The 15,786-nt window shown below is 30.7% G+C and overlaps 2 protein-coding genes across 5 annotated transcripts in view; one reads left to right on the plus strand and one right to left on the minus strand.

Annotated features, from left to right (window-relative positions):
- The window catches only part of LOC138937613 (serine/arginine repetitive matrix protein 2-like), a 72,436-nt gene that overhangs the window by 13,557 nt on the left and 43,093 nt on the right, over positions 1-15,786 (plus strand). The window lies entirely within an intron of this gene.
- Positions 7,875-12,683, minus strand: LOC138937619 (putative glucosylceramidase 4). The gene is made up of 9 exons (XM_070304065.1): positions 12,627-12,683; positions 11,978-12,187; positions 11,654-11,888; positions 11,354-11,507; positions 11,015-11,175; positions 9,533-9,933; positions 8,569-8,797; positions 8,252-8,365; positions 7,875-8,125 (listed from the first exon to the last, which is right to left on the minus strand). The coding sequence occupies exons 1-9, from the start codon at positions 12,664-12,666 to the stop codon at positions 8,026-8,028; spliced, it is 1,644 nt and encodes a 547-aa protein (XP_070160166.1). The 5' UTR covers positions 12,667-12,683; the 3' UTR covers positions 7,875-8,025.

The raw sequence follows: 15,786 nt of genomic DNA on the forward strand, positions 1-15,786 counted from the left end.
CAATAGTTAAAATATTATGTCAAACTTTGTAATACGCATAATCATAATCATAATGAAATTCTTATACAGGCAGAAAATGACTATAATTTCGTAAATATAACGAAATCTTGTATATATAAGACCAAGTACAATCATTTTAATCTCATTTGATGGATTTATGATGGTTTAATTCTCTACAACTTTTGTTTCGGTATTTTTTGTTAAAAAACACATACTTTCTAATAATATTTGTAAAAATGTATGAAATAATCAAAAAAGTAATTTCACAGGTTTTTAAGCGCTAACTTTTTACTTTTTGAAGATGAAGCATGTTACTCTATTTTCAATGTAAAAGAAAAAAAAACACACACATTCATAATATTTATATGTATATAGGAAATAGTTTGTGAGTGGCCTAAATGTAGATATACATCTTATGTTAATGTGGACATATAGATTAGAAAATAAAAAAATAAACTGGTCATGTTTGTAGTTGCAATTAATCATTTATTATGTTGGCGCGTAACCGCGATTAAACTCGTTTGTACGCATGCGTAATTTTCTGCATTATATCCAGTGTAATTTTAATTTAAATGTGGTATTTAATTTTTTGATAGTCAACATTAAACAATATTGAAATAGCGAATATTTTACATTCTTATAACAATAATAATAAGAAGGAAAGAATCTTTTAGTAGCTAGCTATAATAACAATAATAATATAATATAATTAATAATAATTAAAATATAACAACAAAGTTATCAAATCGATTACGAAATAAAATTAAAAAAAAAAAATAAAAATAAAAAAAGAAGTATAAACAATACAAGATGTATCCGATCAATCATTCGCATACAACTGTTTGGAATATCATTCGATCTACGACCGCATCGTGTGCGATTCCACGAACTTTACGATTAATTCTATCTTGCTAATAAATATTGTAAACGCGCTTCGATATCGCATATACGACTATAGATACATAATATAATACATATAACGTGCATTACGTATCTCATTAATTCATTTACAAATCGTACGTAAGAATTATAAATAGTTTTCAATTCTAATCAAATTCGCAAGTTTTGCACAAAATGGTAGAAATAATCGAAATTATTATATTAGGTGTACAACTTTGCTTCCGCCGTTTTCCTATAGATGGCTTTAGCGGTAAGTAGTGGTCGAAATAAATAGATCATAGACGTCATGCGATAAACTTGGGCATCTGTCAACATAACCCCATAGAAACATTAGTCGATTCGTGTCTGCATCATAAAGTTATTCTCGATTGAAAATGTCAGTTTACGAGCCAAATTCTCGTCATTTGCGGGAGGTTTTAATTTTCTGCTTCAATATGAAGAAATCCGCGGCTGAGGCTCATCGAATGCTCTCAAATACTTATGGTGAAGCCGCTATTAGTGAAAGAACGTGTCGTGAGTGGTTTCAACGCTTCAAGAACGGTGATTTTCACGTTGAAGATCGGCATAGCGGTGGAAGAGAGAAGGTTTTCGAAGATGCAGAATTGGAGGCGTTACTTAGTGAAGACTCGAGTCAAAGTCAAAAAGAGGGAGAGAGTAGTGGCCAGCGATGGACAATACTTTGAATCATAAATGTATAACCAGTTTTTTACAATAAAGCCTCGAATTTCGGGAAAAAAACGGCGGAAGCAAAGTTGTACACCTAATATATCATAATTTTGCAATATTATCAAATAATTTTCGAAAATATCGTAATTTTGCAATATTATCAAATAATTTTAAATGTAAATTAATTGGTTCGATACACAATATTTTACGTGCATATACATACATGATGTTATTTTATGTTGAGAGAACAAAGGACATTGTTAAATATTTAGAACTTTTAGATAATAATATGTGATACATTGGCACCAATTTACATAAATATATGCGCATGTATATATATGTCAAATATTCCGGTTCTGAGATAACTATGTTTGCTAAAGTTGTTTTAAAAGATATTAGACCTTTGTATCATATAGGTACATTACTTATTTGTTAAATAATAATCATTTGAAATTAAAAAAAAAATATACATATATAAATTATATTTTGTACATATAGTTTTCTTTTCTAAAATTTTTATTTTAATAAAACTTAACAATTACACACACAATATGTATGTTACTGCAATCGCGTTGCGGTATAAGTGTTTTAATATGTATAATGAATGCGATACGTTTAAAATTAGAAATTAATCTGTTGACACAATCTGATGAGTTTGACAATGAGAAGATTGTATAAATTACAATACATTATTTTATGTGATAATCGTATGCTAAGACTGTAATGATAAGAAATGCAGGCGATATCAAAAATTACTCGCGCCATACATGGCAGGCATTCGAGCATAGAGAGAGTCAATTTTCCTTACAAAATTTGATTTGCTAAATTGAACACGATATGGTATATATTGTTAACTATGAGTATTGTCTCTTTTTAACATCGGATTGAAGATTATTGAATTTCATCAGTGTGTAGATTTTGATTCAAGCTTTATTTACAAGGCACATGGGCAAGCGATAGTCAGATATGTTTTTACTAAACGTCGGCGATGTCATTAATGCTTGCATTTTTTGCAACTGCACGACGATACCGCCTCCTCTCCTTCCGGTATCGATTATTCGATTGCGCGTTTGTTCCGTAGCTTCGCACCACTGATGACCTTCAATGATAGATACATTGACAGATGCGATGAAGTGAGAGGAGAAAAAAAGGAGGAAGCGCGAAAGAGAAAAGCAAAAACTGAACATTTCCAGTCTTATTATGAAACATTATTCGCACGTGATAGAAACATAGTTACATTTCCATAAGTGCGGAATGCAAATGCCTTCTGTCGGTGGAAAAAAAAAAAAGATATCGACGAATCTTGAAATGCACACGCCATTCTTATGCGATGCAAGAGGAGCCGATAAAATCAGCAACGGAAATTGCATGTAGTCAGTACGAACAGTATTCGTCTGTCTCAGTTAGCTAAATCCAGTTTTTAATTTCTTTGTCTCCGTAAATTCCAATCACGAGATAAGAAAACGTGCACCACAACTGCGTTTGTCGGGTCATCGATGCATAATCGGTCATCTTGTGTCGCGCACGAGAAGCACGTGCTGTCCGTATATAATACAGTCTGTAATCTCCTATATATTCTTTCACGCATAACTCGAATGCATTATTCGATATACGCAACCTTAAAATGGAAAAAGCTCGTATACAAATGCTAAAACGATAAGAATGTGAAATTTTCGAAAAAATTTTTTCTGATAATTTACAGGAAACATAAAATGAGATTTATTATATTTAAAAAGTTCATTGTAGAATTTGTTCACGGAGGCGGAAGGGAGGAATAATCATTGCTTGCGGAAAGCAGCGATGATTGATGCGCGAAATGATACCGTTACCAGATATCCAGGAATCCTCCATCCATTCTCAAGTATATTTATGAATTTTAATCCTCCGCCTCAAGTGCAGTCTTCTCGCTGCAAGTAACGTAGAACAGCAAGAGAGAGAGAGAGAGAGAGAGAGAGAGAAGCTTCTATTGCATACATGATATTAATAATGAATGGGCTGTAAAGACGCGAGCTTCTTATCACGAGCGTACAGAGACTTGTGGATTTTATTACGATCATACCATCACACATTCACCGGACACATCTCTTCCAAAATTAATTCATAATTGTATACAACTGCGTTTAAACGATGTCTCGTTACTATCCGTTTTTCGTCTTCTTCGGAAGAATCGAAATCGCGGAATTGCTGGTTCGGAAACCGGGGGCGTTACAGATGTACACATGCGTCGAAAAACGAACGAAAAAATAAGTTCGTTCTCTATCGAGTCGTTACGACCACGAAGATATAGTTAAATCGCAACTGAGAATTCATCTCGCGAAGAGAGAGAAATCCAATAGCATCAAGAATTGAATAACTTATCGACAGATGTCGTCGAGCGTGAAAAGGTACGTTCGGGAACAAGTTCCTCCTCTCTTTCTCTCTCTAGGAACCATCGCAGATTAGTCCAAGATCGATAGACTACTACATCGAGTCGTTTCAGCAGCCAGCGCACGCCTTTCGCGTTAAATTTCAACCTTCATCTTCATCTACATCCTTGTCTCTCTTTTCTCTTTCTCAATTTCTTTCTCTCTCTCTCTCTCTCTCTCTCTCTCTCTCTCTCTCGTTCTATCACACACATTATCTCATACATTTTCCGAAATATTTTTCACATTTCGCGATTTCTTTTTCAAATTCTTGCCTAATCTCTTTACTATTTTCTAATTTCCTTGCGATAAACACATTTTTCGTTCTAAATATAAAACTCTAGTCTAGCATAATCTCTTACCTTGCATAATCAAAGAGCATTATTTAATTAAATGATTTCTTTTTATTTATTTATCAAAGTAACACAAACCTAATTTTAAAAATTGCCGTCTTATAAAAGTTCTTTCGTTCATCTAAGCATGACTCGGTAATTTATTGTATAATCACTTTTTTATTTATTGGATGATTGCATAAGTTCGTGCCCGATTTTCATAGATGGCATTAAGTTACTGCATGGCGGAGTTCTATTGTTTTCGTGTGGTAATTGTTGCTTACACCGAATAGATGACATTGTCTTATGTCAATTTAGCGTCAGACATTGTTCAGATAAGTCCATTTGTGCATAAGAGAAATCATTAAAAATGGAGAACGAAAGGTGCATTTGCGGCATGTAATGCTATATGAATTTCGGAAAGGCGTGAGTGTTGGGATTGCACAAAAAAATATTCAAAGCGTTTATTTGGACCGCGCTCCTGCTCTCCGAACAGTCAAAAAGTGGTTTGGCAGATTTCGAAATAGTGATTTCAACATGGAGGATCAACCCCGCTCTGGACGGCCTTCTGGCATTGATGATGACATTGTGCATGCCTTAGTGGAAAGAAACCCAAGGATTACAACTGAGGATATTGCTGAGAGGCTGAACATCGATGATTCAACCGCTTTTCGTCATTTAAAAAAGCTTGGATACATTTCCAAGCTTGATACGTGGGTGCCGTGTCTCCTGACTGAAAGGAATAAGCTGCAGGAAAACTGCAGGAGTTGCAATGGGAAATTCTGCAGCACCCGCCATATTCTCCAGATATGGCGCCTTCAGATTTTTATCTGTTCCGGTCTTTGCAGAATAGTTTAAATGGCAAGAATCTCAATTCCGAGGAAGCTGTCGAAAACCACCTTACAAACTTTTTTCAAGAAAAACCAAGTTCTTTCTTCAAAAATGGAATCGACAAGCTTATAGATCGTTGGAAAACCATTGTAGAAAAGAATGGAGACTATATAATTAATAAAAGTGTTATCTCTAAAATATAATCTATTGAAGTTTATATTTAAATCGGGCACGAACTTATGCAATCACCCAATACTTTTGATACATTATTATATATAATATTTCTTTATAGAACTCTTCCCTAGAATCTTTAGAAAACTGAGCTAGTATGAGTAGGTATCAAAAACAAACGGTCATTAACATATCTACTTTTTTTAGGGAAATGTACTCCTATATTGTACGCTCATATCGAGATAGCTTCCGGCATAAAAAGGATACTTATAAAAAAAGGATACTTATAAAAAATTAAAAAAGACAATTTTTTAATAAAAAATTCATTACGGCATATAAAATCCTCTTATATACGAAGTATTACAAAATGCGTGTAAGTAATGTATAAATATTAGTTTTAACTAGTTTTTGAGACATTTAAAAATACCGTTCTCCGGTATCTCGAAATCTGGGCATAAATATGAGGAGAGAGCAATGTCGTAGTGGGTATAGATATATGGGTCACACAGGAAGTGCCTGCAGCGTGTTACCTGATGTGGCACACGAGCTTCCGCGATATTCCGGGGCATAGTTTCGGCGGGACCTTGGACTAGTGACCCCATATAATTTACGCGCGGAAGTACCGAGAATGTCCTTCGAATACATCGATAAACATCTACCCGAGAGCCGGGCTTTATTTTACTATCCACGCTCTGCCTTCGCGAATATCCTTCACCCTAAATTCGCTTATGACGCCAGATTTTTTAGATTTGCTGACATATCCGTTAAGAACATTTCCCCGCACTGGCTTTATTGTCAAATCAATTTCTAGGATCTCGAAAGATGTTGGGATAATGGAGAAGTACGTTGCTGATGGGAATTTCTTGCTATGCGATAAGAATTATATAAATGAGGAATTATCAAATTAATATATGAAGAAAAGAATAAGGAAAAGAGGGACATAAATGCAATTGTAGATATCTGTAATAATTGTAGTATGGAAAAATGAAGAAAACAAGATATTTCGATTTGTCGCATCATCTTTATATTTTGTTCAATTAAAATACATATCGAATACCATTCTAGTCCTACTCTCTTTTTATTTAATTTCTTTTAATTGCTTTTATTCATCCATTCTATGTGATAATAGTACAGGATGCGTTAATATTTTACTTAAGCATCTTGAAAATAATATAATAGATCTAGTTTTTTTACATTTAGTTCCATATACTTGACAAGTAAAATTATGATCTATTTTATACGTTATAAAATTATATTTAGATTGTATAAATCAATAATTATGTTGTAACAACGTTTAATACATGAAGCTTAAAATAATACATAAAAATAATTAAGTTTTGTATTAAGAGAATTCTGTCCTTGAGGTTTAAATTATTTTTGCTCATATTAAAATCATTGGTCAGCTCAACGGATTAAACGCGGAAGATCTTTTAAACATTCAGCGAGATTGAATTGCGTTTGAGCAACCCCGTTTCCATTGCGTTCATCAAATGCATTTCTTGTCCGGGAAAAGTAAAAATTCTTGGCAAGAGTTGTAATTCTCGATGAAAATTACCCGAGTTATATAGAAGTTTCGAGTAATTACAAACCGACAGATTAACAACATGTAACGTGTATTCAAATACTCAAGGCATAGAAATTATAATTTCGATAGAATTTTTATACAAGACAATTATATGTATAATATTATATAATTGCAGCAAGTACATTCTTATTGTTGTCTTTTAAAGAAAGACTCTATCTACTCTAAAGAATATTTTATTGTAGTAAATTTAGAGAAAGAACTAAAGTAATTTAAAATGTGTGTTAAAATCTACACTCTGCGCGCGCGTATATACAGGCTGTCCCAAATATCTCAGAAACACTGCGTTAAATCGAAAAATGTTTCGAATAAAAGTTGTGTGGCTTCAAGGGGGCCATAAGATGGTGACAATGATTTGACCTTGGAAAATCATTTGAAGGTCATGTGAAGGTCAACTTTAAAATCTTAAATGAAAACCCCCATTTTTTATTTAGTATTCTTGTAGCTGACATCGAGAGCTTTCCGAAACACTATAATAAAGTATTTTTTCATTAAGTACTTTTTGAGTTATTTTATATTTTAATCTGACATATTTTGATATAAAAAATAAAATATTTCGTAAAATATTCAGTTTTCGATAATTTTACCGTAATATTTCTATGTACAGAATAATAAGACAAATTAATTAGTGCCAAAAAAAAAAACAAATAATTGTTTCAAAAAATACATTGTAAATAATTTTCTTAAAAACAATTTTTTTTTTATACTAATTGATCTGTCTCATTATTCTGTACATAGAAGTATTACGGTAAGATTATCAAAAACTAAATATTTTACGAGATATTTAATTTTTTATATCAAAATATGTCAGACTAAATATAAAATAACTCAAAAAGTACTTAATAAAAAAATACTTTATTATAGTGTTTTGGAAAGCTCTCGATGTCAGCTACAAGAATACTAAATAAAAAATGGGGGTTTCCATTTAAGATCTTAAAGTTGACCTTCACATGACCTTCAAATGACTTTCCAAGGTCAAATCATTATCATCATCTTATAGCCCCCTTGAAGCCACACAAGTTTTGTTTGAAACATTTTTCAATTTAACGCAGTGTTTCTGAGATATTTGAGTGGGTCCTTTAAAATGGGACACCCTGTATATCTATCGACATTACGGCGGATTTATATTCTTGTTATGTATCTACCAATATTTCATCGTATTAATGGACCTTGCGGGAACATTTATCTTCGTTGTCCCTTTCTTTGGATCTTCGATCAGAATTGTTTTTTTCCTCTCAGTCCTAAAGAAAACAAAAATTCAGTAGGTAGGAAAATTTCCTGGCAATGCATCGTACAAAGTATTAGGATATAAAACACGCGCCAATTGGCATTTGAATATCTTAGAGTATCGGCAAAGAGAAACTTACAGATTTAAAATTATTAATACGACGCCACCATCAGGCGTGGAGAACGCAATATTTTCAATTCCTGCCATGTTTTCCATTGTTGTATCGATTCTCACACTATTAGGTTGAACGTACCTAATCAAGGAAAGTTTAATTAATAATTATATAAACCGCTAATAAAAAACCGCTATGAAAAAAAACATTAACTCTAATTGTACCACGAACTTATGTTGTTTTAATATGTTACTAATGTTATGAGTACGTCATTACACATATCTATGGTATACACACACCCACGCATAACACAATTCAAATATAAAAGAGTAATGCTCACGAACTTTGAAAAATGTCCAAGAACGTAGAACATTGGTTGCTTGTAAAATTCGTCAGCGGTGCTATTGACTATTATAGGCGAATCAACGAAATTGTTGATCGAATTTGGTCCACCAGTCATATCTAAAGCTATGTTCCAATCGATCCAAGCGGATACCCAGTTCGACATGTTTTCGATAATATTTTTCGCGTATATCTCACCACGTCTCCATGAACCTAGGATTATCTTTTGATCTGTAAATAGCCATTTATTCTGTAAATAACCATCTATTGAATTATACAGTATGCGACAAACGCGTTGACTATGATTTAGTATTTGCCCTATAAAACTTTAAGCTTTAATGCTTTAATTCTTTAATATAAATGAATCCCCATTGATGTAAAATTCCTGTCTTTTGTTTTAGTATTACAAAATATTAATTTTATTTAACTAAAGAATTATTTTAAAAAGATTGAAACCCCATAAACTTACAGAAGGCATATTTATAAAATTATAATAACAGTTTAAAAATATACAGAATATTAACAAAAGTACACTATCGCAAGAATATATCCTTGGAATTACAATAAATCAAATCCAGGGATTTTTTACAATTTTTTTTTTTTTTTTTTGACGAGCAATTTTCGAAAAATTGGAAAATATGACGAATTACAATATAATTTTTTTTACAGAGATTAATACTTTACAAAAAATTTCAATTTTTTACTCACGATATCTCGATAACTATTTGCAGGACGAAAAAAATGGTTAAAGATTTTTCGACTTGATTTGATCCCAGGAATATGCATAATACTCGAACTCCGTTAATTATATATATATATATAAAATATGATAAGTTCTTCGTTTTATTAAAATTTTTTTGTTCTACTCCAAATTAATCTTATTTAAACTACCAGCTAACAATGGAAGAGAATCTTAGAATATGATAAATTCATAATGTGAAAATAAAAATTATAATCTTTACCAACCTTCCCAAACTCCCATGGAAGCTTCTGTGTATATTATTGACTTTTCCGGAAAAAGTTGTTTTATTTCGTTTAAGTTATGTGGCGTGATCCTGTCATCGAAGTAAAAATGGAGCGCGATTCCAGAAACAATATCTCTTGCTCTTTCATCTTGAAATATATTTTTCGGCCAATCCGGAAGTATCAGCCTATTGTCTTCCCCTATAAAGATCTTGATGTGCCCGAAGCCCTTTCTTTTTAGAGTTGGTGATAAGTACTCGATAATCCAGTCGCGCTCTTCCTTGGAAGTCCATGCCATTGCGGAAATATTGAAACTTGGCGAAAGATAGATGTAATTGGTCGGTTCATTCTGAGGCGACAGAGCCCAGAATTCCAAGCCAACATTACGATACGCTTCAAGATATCTATATATGCAAAAATAAAATAATTATTTATAACGATATACTTTAAACTTTGTATGTGTGATTATTTTTATATAAATTTAGTTATATTATTATATAAATCTACTACTTGTATATATACAGGGTGTCCCATTTTAAAGGACCCGCTCAAATATCTCAAAAACACTGCGTTAAATCGAAAAATGTTTCAAACAAAAGTTGTGTGGCTTCAAGGGGGCCATAAGATGGTGACAATGATTTGATCTTGGAAAATCATTTGAAGGTCACGTGAAGGTCAACTTTAAAATCTTAAATGGAAACCCCAATTTTTTATTTAGTATTCATGTAGCTGACATCGTGAGCTTTCCAAAACACTATAATAAAGTATTCTTTCATTAAGTACTTTTTGAGTTATTTTATATTTTAATCTGACATATTTTGATATAAAAAATAAAATATTTCGTAAAATATTCAGTTTTCGATAATTTTACCGTAATACTTCTATGTACAGAATAATAAGACAAATTAATTAGTGCCAAGAAAAACAAATAATTGTTTCAAAAAATACATTGTAAATAATTTTCTTAAAAACAATTTTTTTTTATACTAATTGATCTGTCTCATTATTCTGTACATAGAAGTATTACGGTAAGATTATCAAAAACTAACTATTTTATGAGATATTTAATTTTTTATATCAAAAGATGTCAGACTAAATATAAAATAACTCAAAAAGTACTGAATAAAAAAATAGTTTATTATAGTGTTTTGGAAAGCTCTCGATGTCAGTTACAAGAATACTAAATAAAAAATGGGGATTTATATTTAAGATTTTAAAGTTGACCTTCACATGACCTTCAAATGATTTTCCAAGGTCAAATCATTGTCACCATCTTATGGCCCGCTTGAAGCAACACAACTTTTGTTTGAAACATTTTTCGATTTAACGCAGTGCTTCTGAGATATTTAAGTGGGTCCTTTAAAATGGGATACTCTGTATATATATTCTCCATATATAAACAAATTGTGCATTGTAAAAATAAATATCCTGATCAATTATTATAAATAAAAAATTAATAGAATACTATAGTAAAATATATCTTACTTCACAAAATAATCTGCCCACAATTGTCGATATTCTGGGCGTAATTTAGCATTATTTGTCCAACTGTATTTTGTTTTCATCCACGGGCTGGCAGTCCATGGTAAAGTCAACAACTTGATTTTATTTTGTTTTAATTCTTGAGCCCGTTTTATCACCGGTATCTTAACAGTTATTTAATGAAACGTGTACATTTTATATTTGCAACTATTAACTACATCATTCATTCGATTAACTTTAGAAGTGTAGGAGAATTTTCTTTTACAAATTTATAAAAAAAATAGATTTCTGACCTTGTAAAATAAAAAAGTTAATGAAAAATTAATTATGAAATGAGTAAACCTTATAATCATAATCTTCCACTTGCAAATCGAAATAGGAAAGTGAGGTGTCGTTTTCTGTCATCGCGTAGGTATAAGCTCTCGTTGAAAAATCCGTGCAACCCATTGGCGTTCTGATAAAGGTATAATTGATACCATCCGAGCCGAAGTAGCTTCTACAATTTAAAAAAAAAGTTTAAATAGGGAATTATCTTTTGATAAAAATCATTAATACTTTTTAGAATGATTTCATGTATCGATCGTGCAATCATTAAATTAACAAAACTCTTTTAGAATTCAAATACTTTATGATCCATTATACTTTAACAAATTGTCGGCCGCCTTTTGTGTCAGATTAAAAATATTTATGGCCGCTGAATCGGTCACTGCTCCTCCAAACCCAAAAATTTCTTGATACGTGTCCGTTTGATTTACAATAATCTTTCCCGGTTGAGATATATTTACAAAGCTTTTCTTTATACTTCTGCAAATTTCTTTTGCTGCGGTGGTAAATGTTTTTGAAAATTGTAGAAATTTTTCCGTTTGGGATTTGTAATCTGTTCACGCACATACATAATTATTTTAAATATTTCTAGTACATCTCAAAAATTTAATTTATCTTTTATAAAGGAAATTAAATACTCACTGCGATCAGAATTAACTTTTTTAAATATGCCGTTCAATACGCGAAATCGTAAACCATTTTTACTTGAAGTTATCAAGGTATATTCGGCGAGGTTGAGCGGCTTAATCGCTTCCGGAACTTCATCGCATTGTTTTGCATTGCAAACGCAGTAATGTCCATCATCTTCACTTGTCGTTGAGCGACGTTTAACACAATCAGTTGATAACGTAACTACATTTATGAAAAAATATAGGTCATTACTTCGCTATTATTATCGCCTTACGTATGTATTTCGACGATATGTGTGCTGCACCTGATCCTTTTACGTGTAAATGCATTTTCAAAATTAAACATAAATATGTGGCTTTAAATATTGTTTCAAAATTGTCAAAATCGAAAATTTCGCTATTTATTTTACATATCTTATATTTTATATATTATATTTTAAAACGTGTGTTCCAAAATATAAAAATATTTACACTTTTGTGAGAAAACATTTGAAAGTTTACAAAATCATGCATATATAATAATATAATATAATAATATATAACTGTGCTTATATTATTTTAATTACAATATGTTTTTATGATATAAAGAATTACTCGAACGTAAAGTATAACAATCTATTATCGAAATGGAATTGAAATACAAAGTACAATCTATTATCTACCTGTCACTGAAATAGCAGCGAAAATGATCAAGCGCCACATTATGACTGAAGCAGGGAACAGTCGCAACTTTTATGGAAATTTGTATATACCTGATACGCAACAAAAACCATTAAAGAACCGCTTATCAGTGCCATGTTTATACAGTACTATCCTGTATGCATACCCCAAGCATATATGATTAGATTGTGATATTATTCGCTTCTATTTGCATAAGCCTATTTAATCTTGTATTTTTTCAAAAAATCGCAGTCAACATACTTCTAGATATAAAAATGATAACGGATCAGTTTTGGATATATCTATAATTACATTATTATAATGTATGTTATTATAAGTATATAACTGAAAATTTTTATTACTAATGTGTAAAATTTTTATTACTGATGTGATCCAAGATATACAGAGTTTTAAAAAAACCATTCAATATCTATATGATAGATAGAACACATACTGAGTAAAAAAAAACCTTAGGTCAAACATAGGTCGAAAGCTGAACGTGTCGCGTGCGATGTTTATGTCACTGTTTGTAAACCGCGGTCTGAATGCCCTCATTCAATTTCCATACATATTTCATAATAGAAGATTTGATCGATAATTAGTCAGTTGTCATCAACCATTGTCATTGCGGATATATGGAACACCTTTTGTAAATATCGAGATAAAGTTTAAACAAATTATTTTCTTCTTATGTTGCATTCGACACATAGAAGCCAGTAAGTCAATCATGGTAATATATAAAAATGTTTATATTTCAGAAATGGTTGAATTTTCGATCTATTAATTTCGTTTATTAAGATTTTTTTTACTCAGCATGATGTGTCCTATCTATTAGGTGTACAACTTTGCTTCCGCCGTTTTTTCCCCGAAATTCGAGGCTTTATTGTAAAAAACTGGTTATACATTTATGATTCAAAGTATTGTCCACTCCCAATGATCGTGCCAATTCTTTTTGACTTTGACTCGAGTCTTCATTAAGTAACGCCTCCAATTCTGCATCTTCGAAAACCTTCTCTCTTCCACCGCTATGCCGGTCTTCGACGTGAAAATCATCATTCTTGAAGCGTTGAAACCACTCACGACACGTTCTTTCGCTAATAGCGGCTTCACCATAAGTATTTGAGAGCATTCGATGAGCCTCAGCCGCAGATTTCTTCATATTGAAGCAGAAAATTAAAACCTCCCGCCAATGACGAGAATTTGGCTCGTAAACTGACATTTTTAATCGAGAATAACTTTATGATGCAGACACAAATCGACTAATGTTTCTATGGGGTTATGTTGACAGATGCCCAAGTTTATTGCATGACGTCTATGATCTATTTATTTCGACCACTACTTACCGCTAAAGTCATCTATAGGAAAACGGCGGAAGCAAAGTTGTACACCTAATACCATATAAATATTGAATGATTCTTTTTGAATACCCTGTATATTAAAACTTTAAACTCTATATAAAACAAAATTAATTTAGATAAAGCTCTGAGTAATTAATAATGAATATATAAAATGGCAATAGGAGCCGGCGCCGTAACTCAGGCGCAAATAAATTAATGAACAATTTATTGATCAAAACAATGCGATGGAACGTATTTAAATTTATTAGTTTAAAATTAATTAAAAATGGAAACAGACGTTTCGGTCCCTTTTTTGCACCTTCATCAGTGCGTTACGGAAAAAATTCAAAATAAATACAATGTAGTCAATATCTGTCAGGCATACAATAATAAGCCGCGATCAAATATTTAAATGTAATCCTCAGCAGAATATATCCCTCCAAGAAGAGAAAATTTAAAATTATACTATTTTATTAGGATAGATTTGTAAAATTTAATAAAGTTTATTTGTGTGAATTATATCGCAGGTGTTCTCTTTTCAAGATGCCTGGAAGGTGAAAGCGAGGATAAGATCACTTTTTTGCATAAAAATGCCATTGATAATATGCATGTTGCTTACAAGCCAATTATAACTAATAAAGAAATTTCAAGGTAAGCTTATTTTATTACATAATAAATGAAAAATAATCAAATTAAAATATACAAATTACACTACTTTCATTGAAACGATAAGAAGCATGAAAAATAATTTAAATAATAAATAAGAGTTTTATGATATTTAATATATTTTATAATGATGAGTTAAGCTTTTTTAAAAATTTTATATTTTTTTAAATACAGCAAAATTTTAGAACATTTAACGCTAAGTTTAATTATATATAACAAAGCTTATAATCTCATAAAGATAATGAAAAGACAAATATGTCAATATATTTTATTAAAAATAAAAATGATATAGATAATTAAATATAGATAGTATACTTTATTTATTGTTAATTTAGTTTGTTATTAAATATAGATATAATATAATACATGTTATTAAATATAGATATAATATAATACATGTTGCTAAATAAAGCTAGTTTAACATTATTGAGAAATATTAAAGATAAAACGTCCTTGACAAAATATCAAAGATTTAACAGATAAAATGATATAACATAATGAATAAATAGATGCACTGACCCAATTATAAAATCTATACAATGTGTCACACATTGATGCAAAAGTATAATTTTATTTATAAAATACACATATATTCTACAATATATGTATCACACACACACTAATTGCTGCAATGAAATATAATTTTCATGTATTTTATTATATTTTAAAAAGTTAATAAAATATCTGGTTATTAATAATAAATTCTTTTGTTGTTGCATTCAAGTTGTTATTGGCCTGACGTATATATCTGTGTATATGTACTAAGCAACAATTTTTATATATTATATTATATCTTAACTACAATAGTAAATAAAATAAAAACTAATTGGTTTTTTAATAACTTTTTTATGATAGTCGTTGGCTTTGATTGCGCGCATCAAGTTTTTATAATATATTACATTTTCTTTACTTTCAATTAATTCTATCACTTTCTTTGATACATACACATACATATATACATACATACGTACATACATATATGTATATATATGATTTTATGATACTTTTCAAAATTTTTTATTTAAAATACATTTTATAGATTTTACGATCATATTTTACAATCACGTAAAGTGCAAATACATAAATATATTAAGTATAAAATGAAACATGATTCTGCTTTTCAATTGTGCTTTACATACACTACAAACAAATAAAATTA

Source organism: Polyergus mexicanus, unplaced genomic scaffold, assembly GCF_030449975.1.
Source record: "Polyergus mexicanus isolate NDT 795.1 unplaced genomic scaffold, iyPolMexi1.0 SCAF_11, whole genome shotgun sequence".
NCBI lineage: Eukaryota > Metazoa > Arthropoda > Insecta > Hymenoptera > Formicidae > Polyergus > Polyergus mexicanus.

What these genes read in the sequence shown, in the direction of transcription:
- LOC138937619 (XM_070304065.1), bottom strand. Translation starts at nt 12,666, where the DNA reads ATGTGGCGCTTGATCATTTTCGCTGCTATTTCAGTGACAG. An exon ending in CGCTGCTATTTCAGTGACAG is followed by an intron (nt 12,188 to 12,626) that starts GTAGATAATAGA and finishes TCATAAATGTAG; the next exon opens with TTACGTTATCAACTGATTGT. An exon ending in TGGAAGATTATGATTATAAG is followed by an intron (nt 11,176 to 11,353) that starts GTTTACTCATTT and finishes ATAACTGTTAAG; the next exon opens with ATACCGGTGATAAAACGGGC.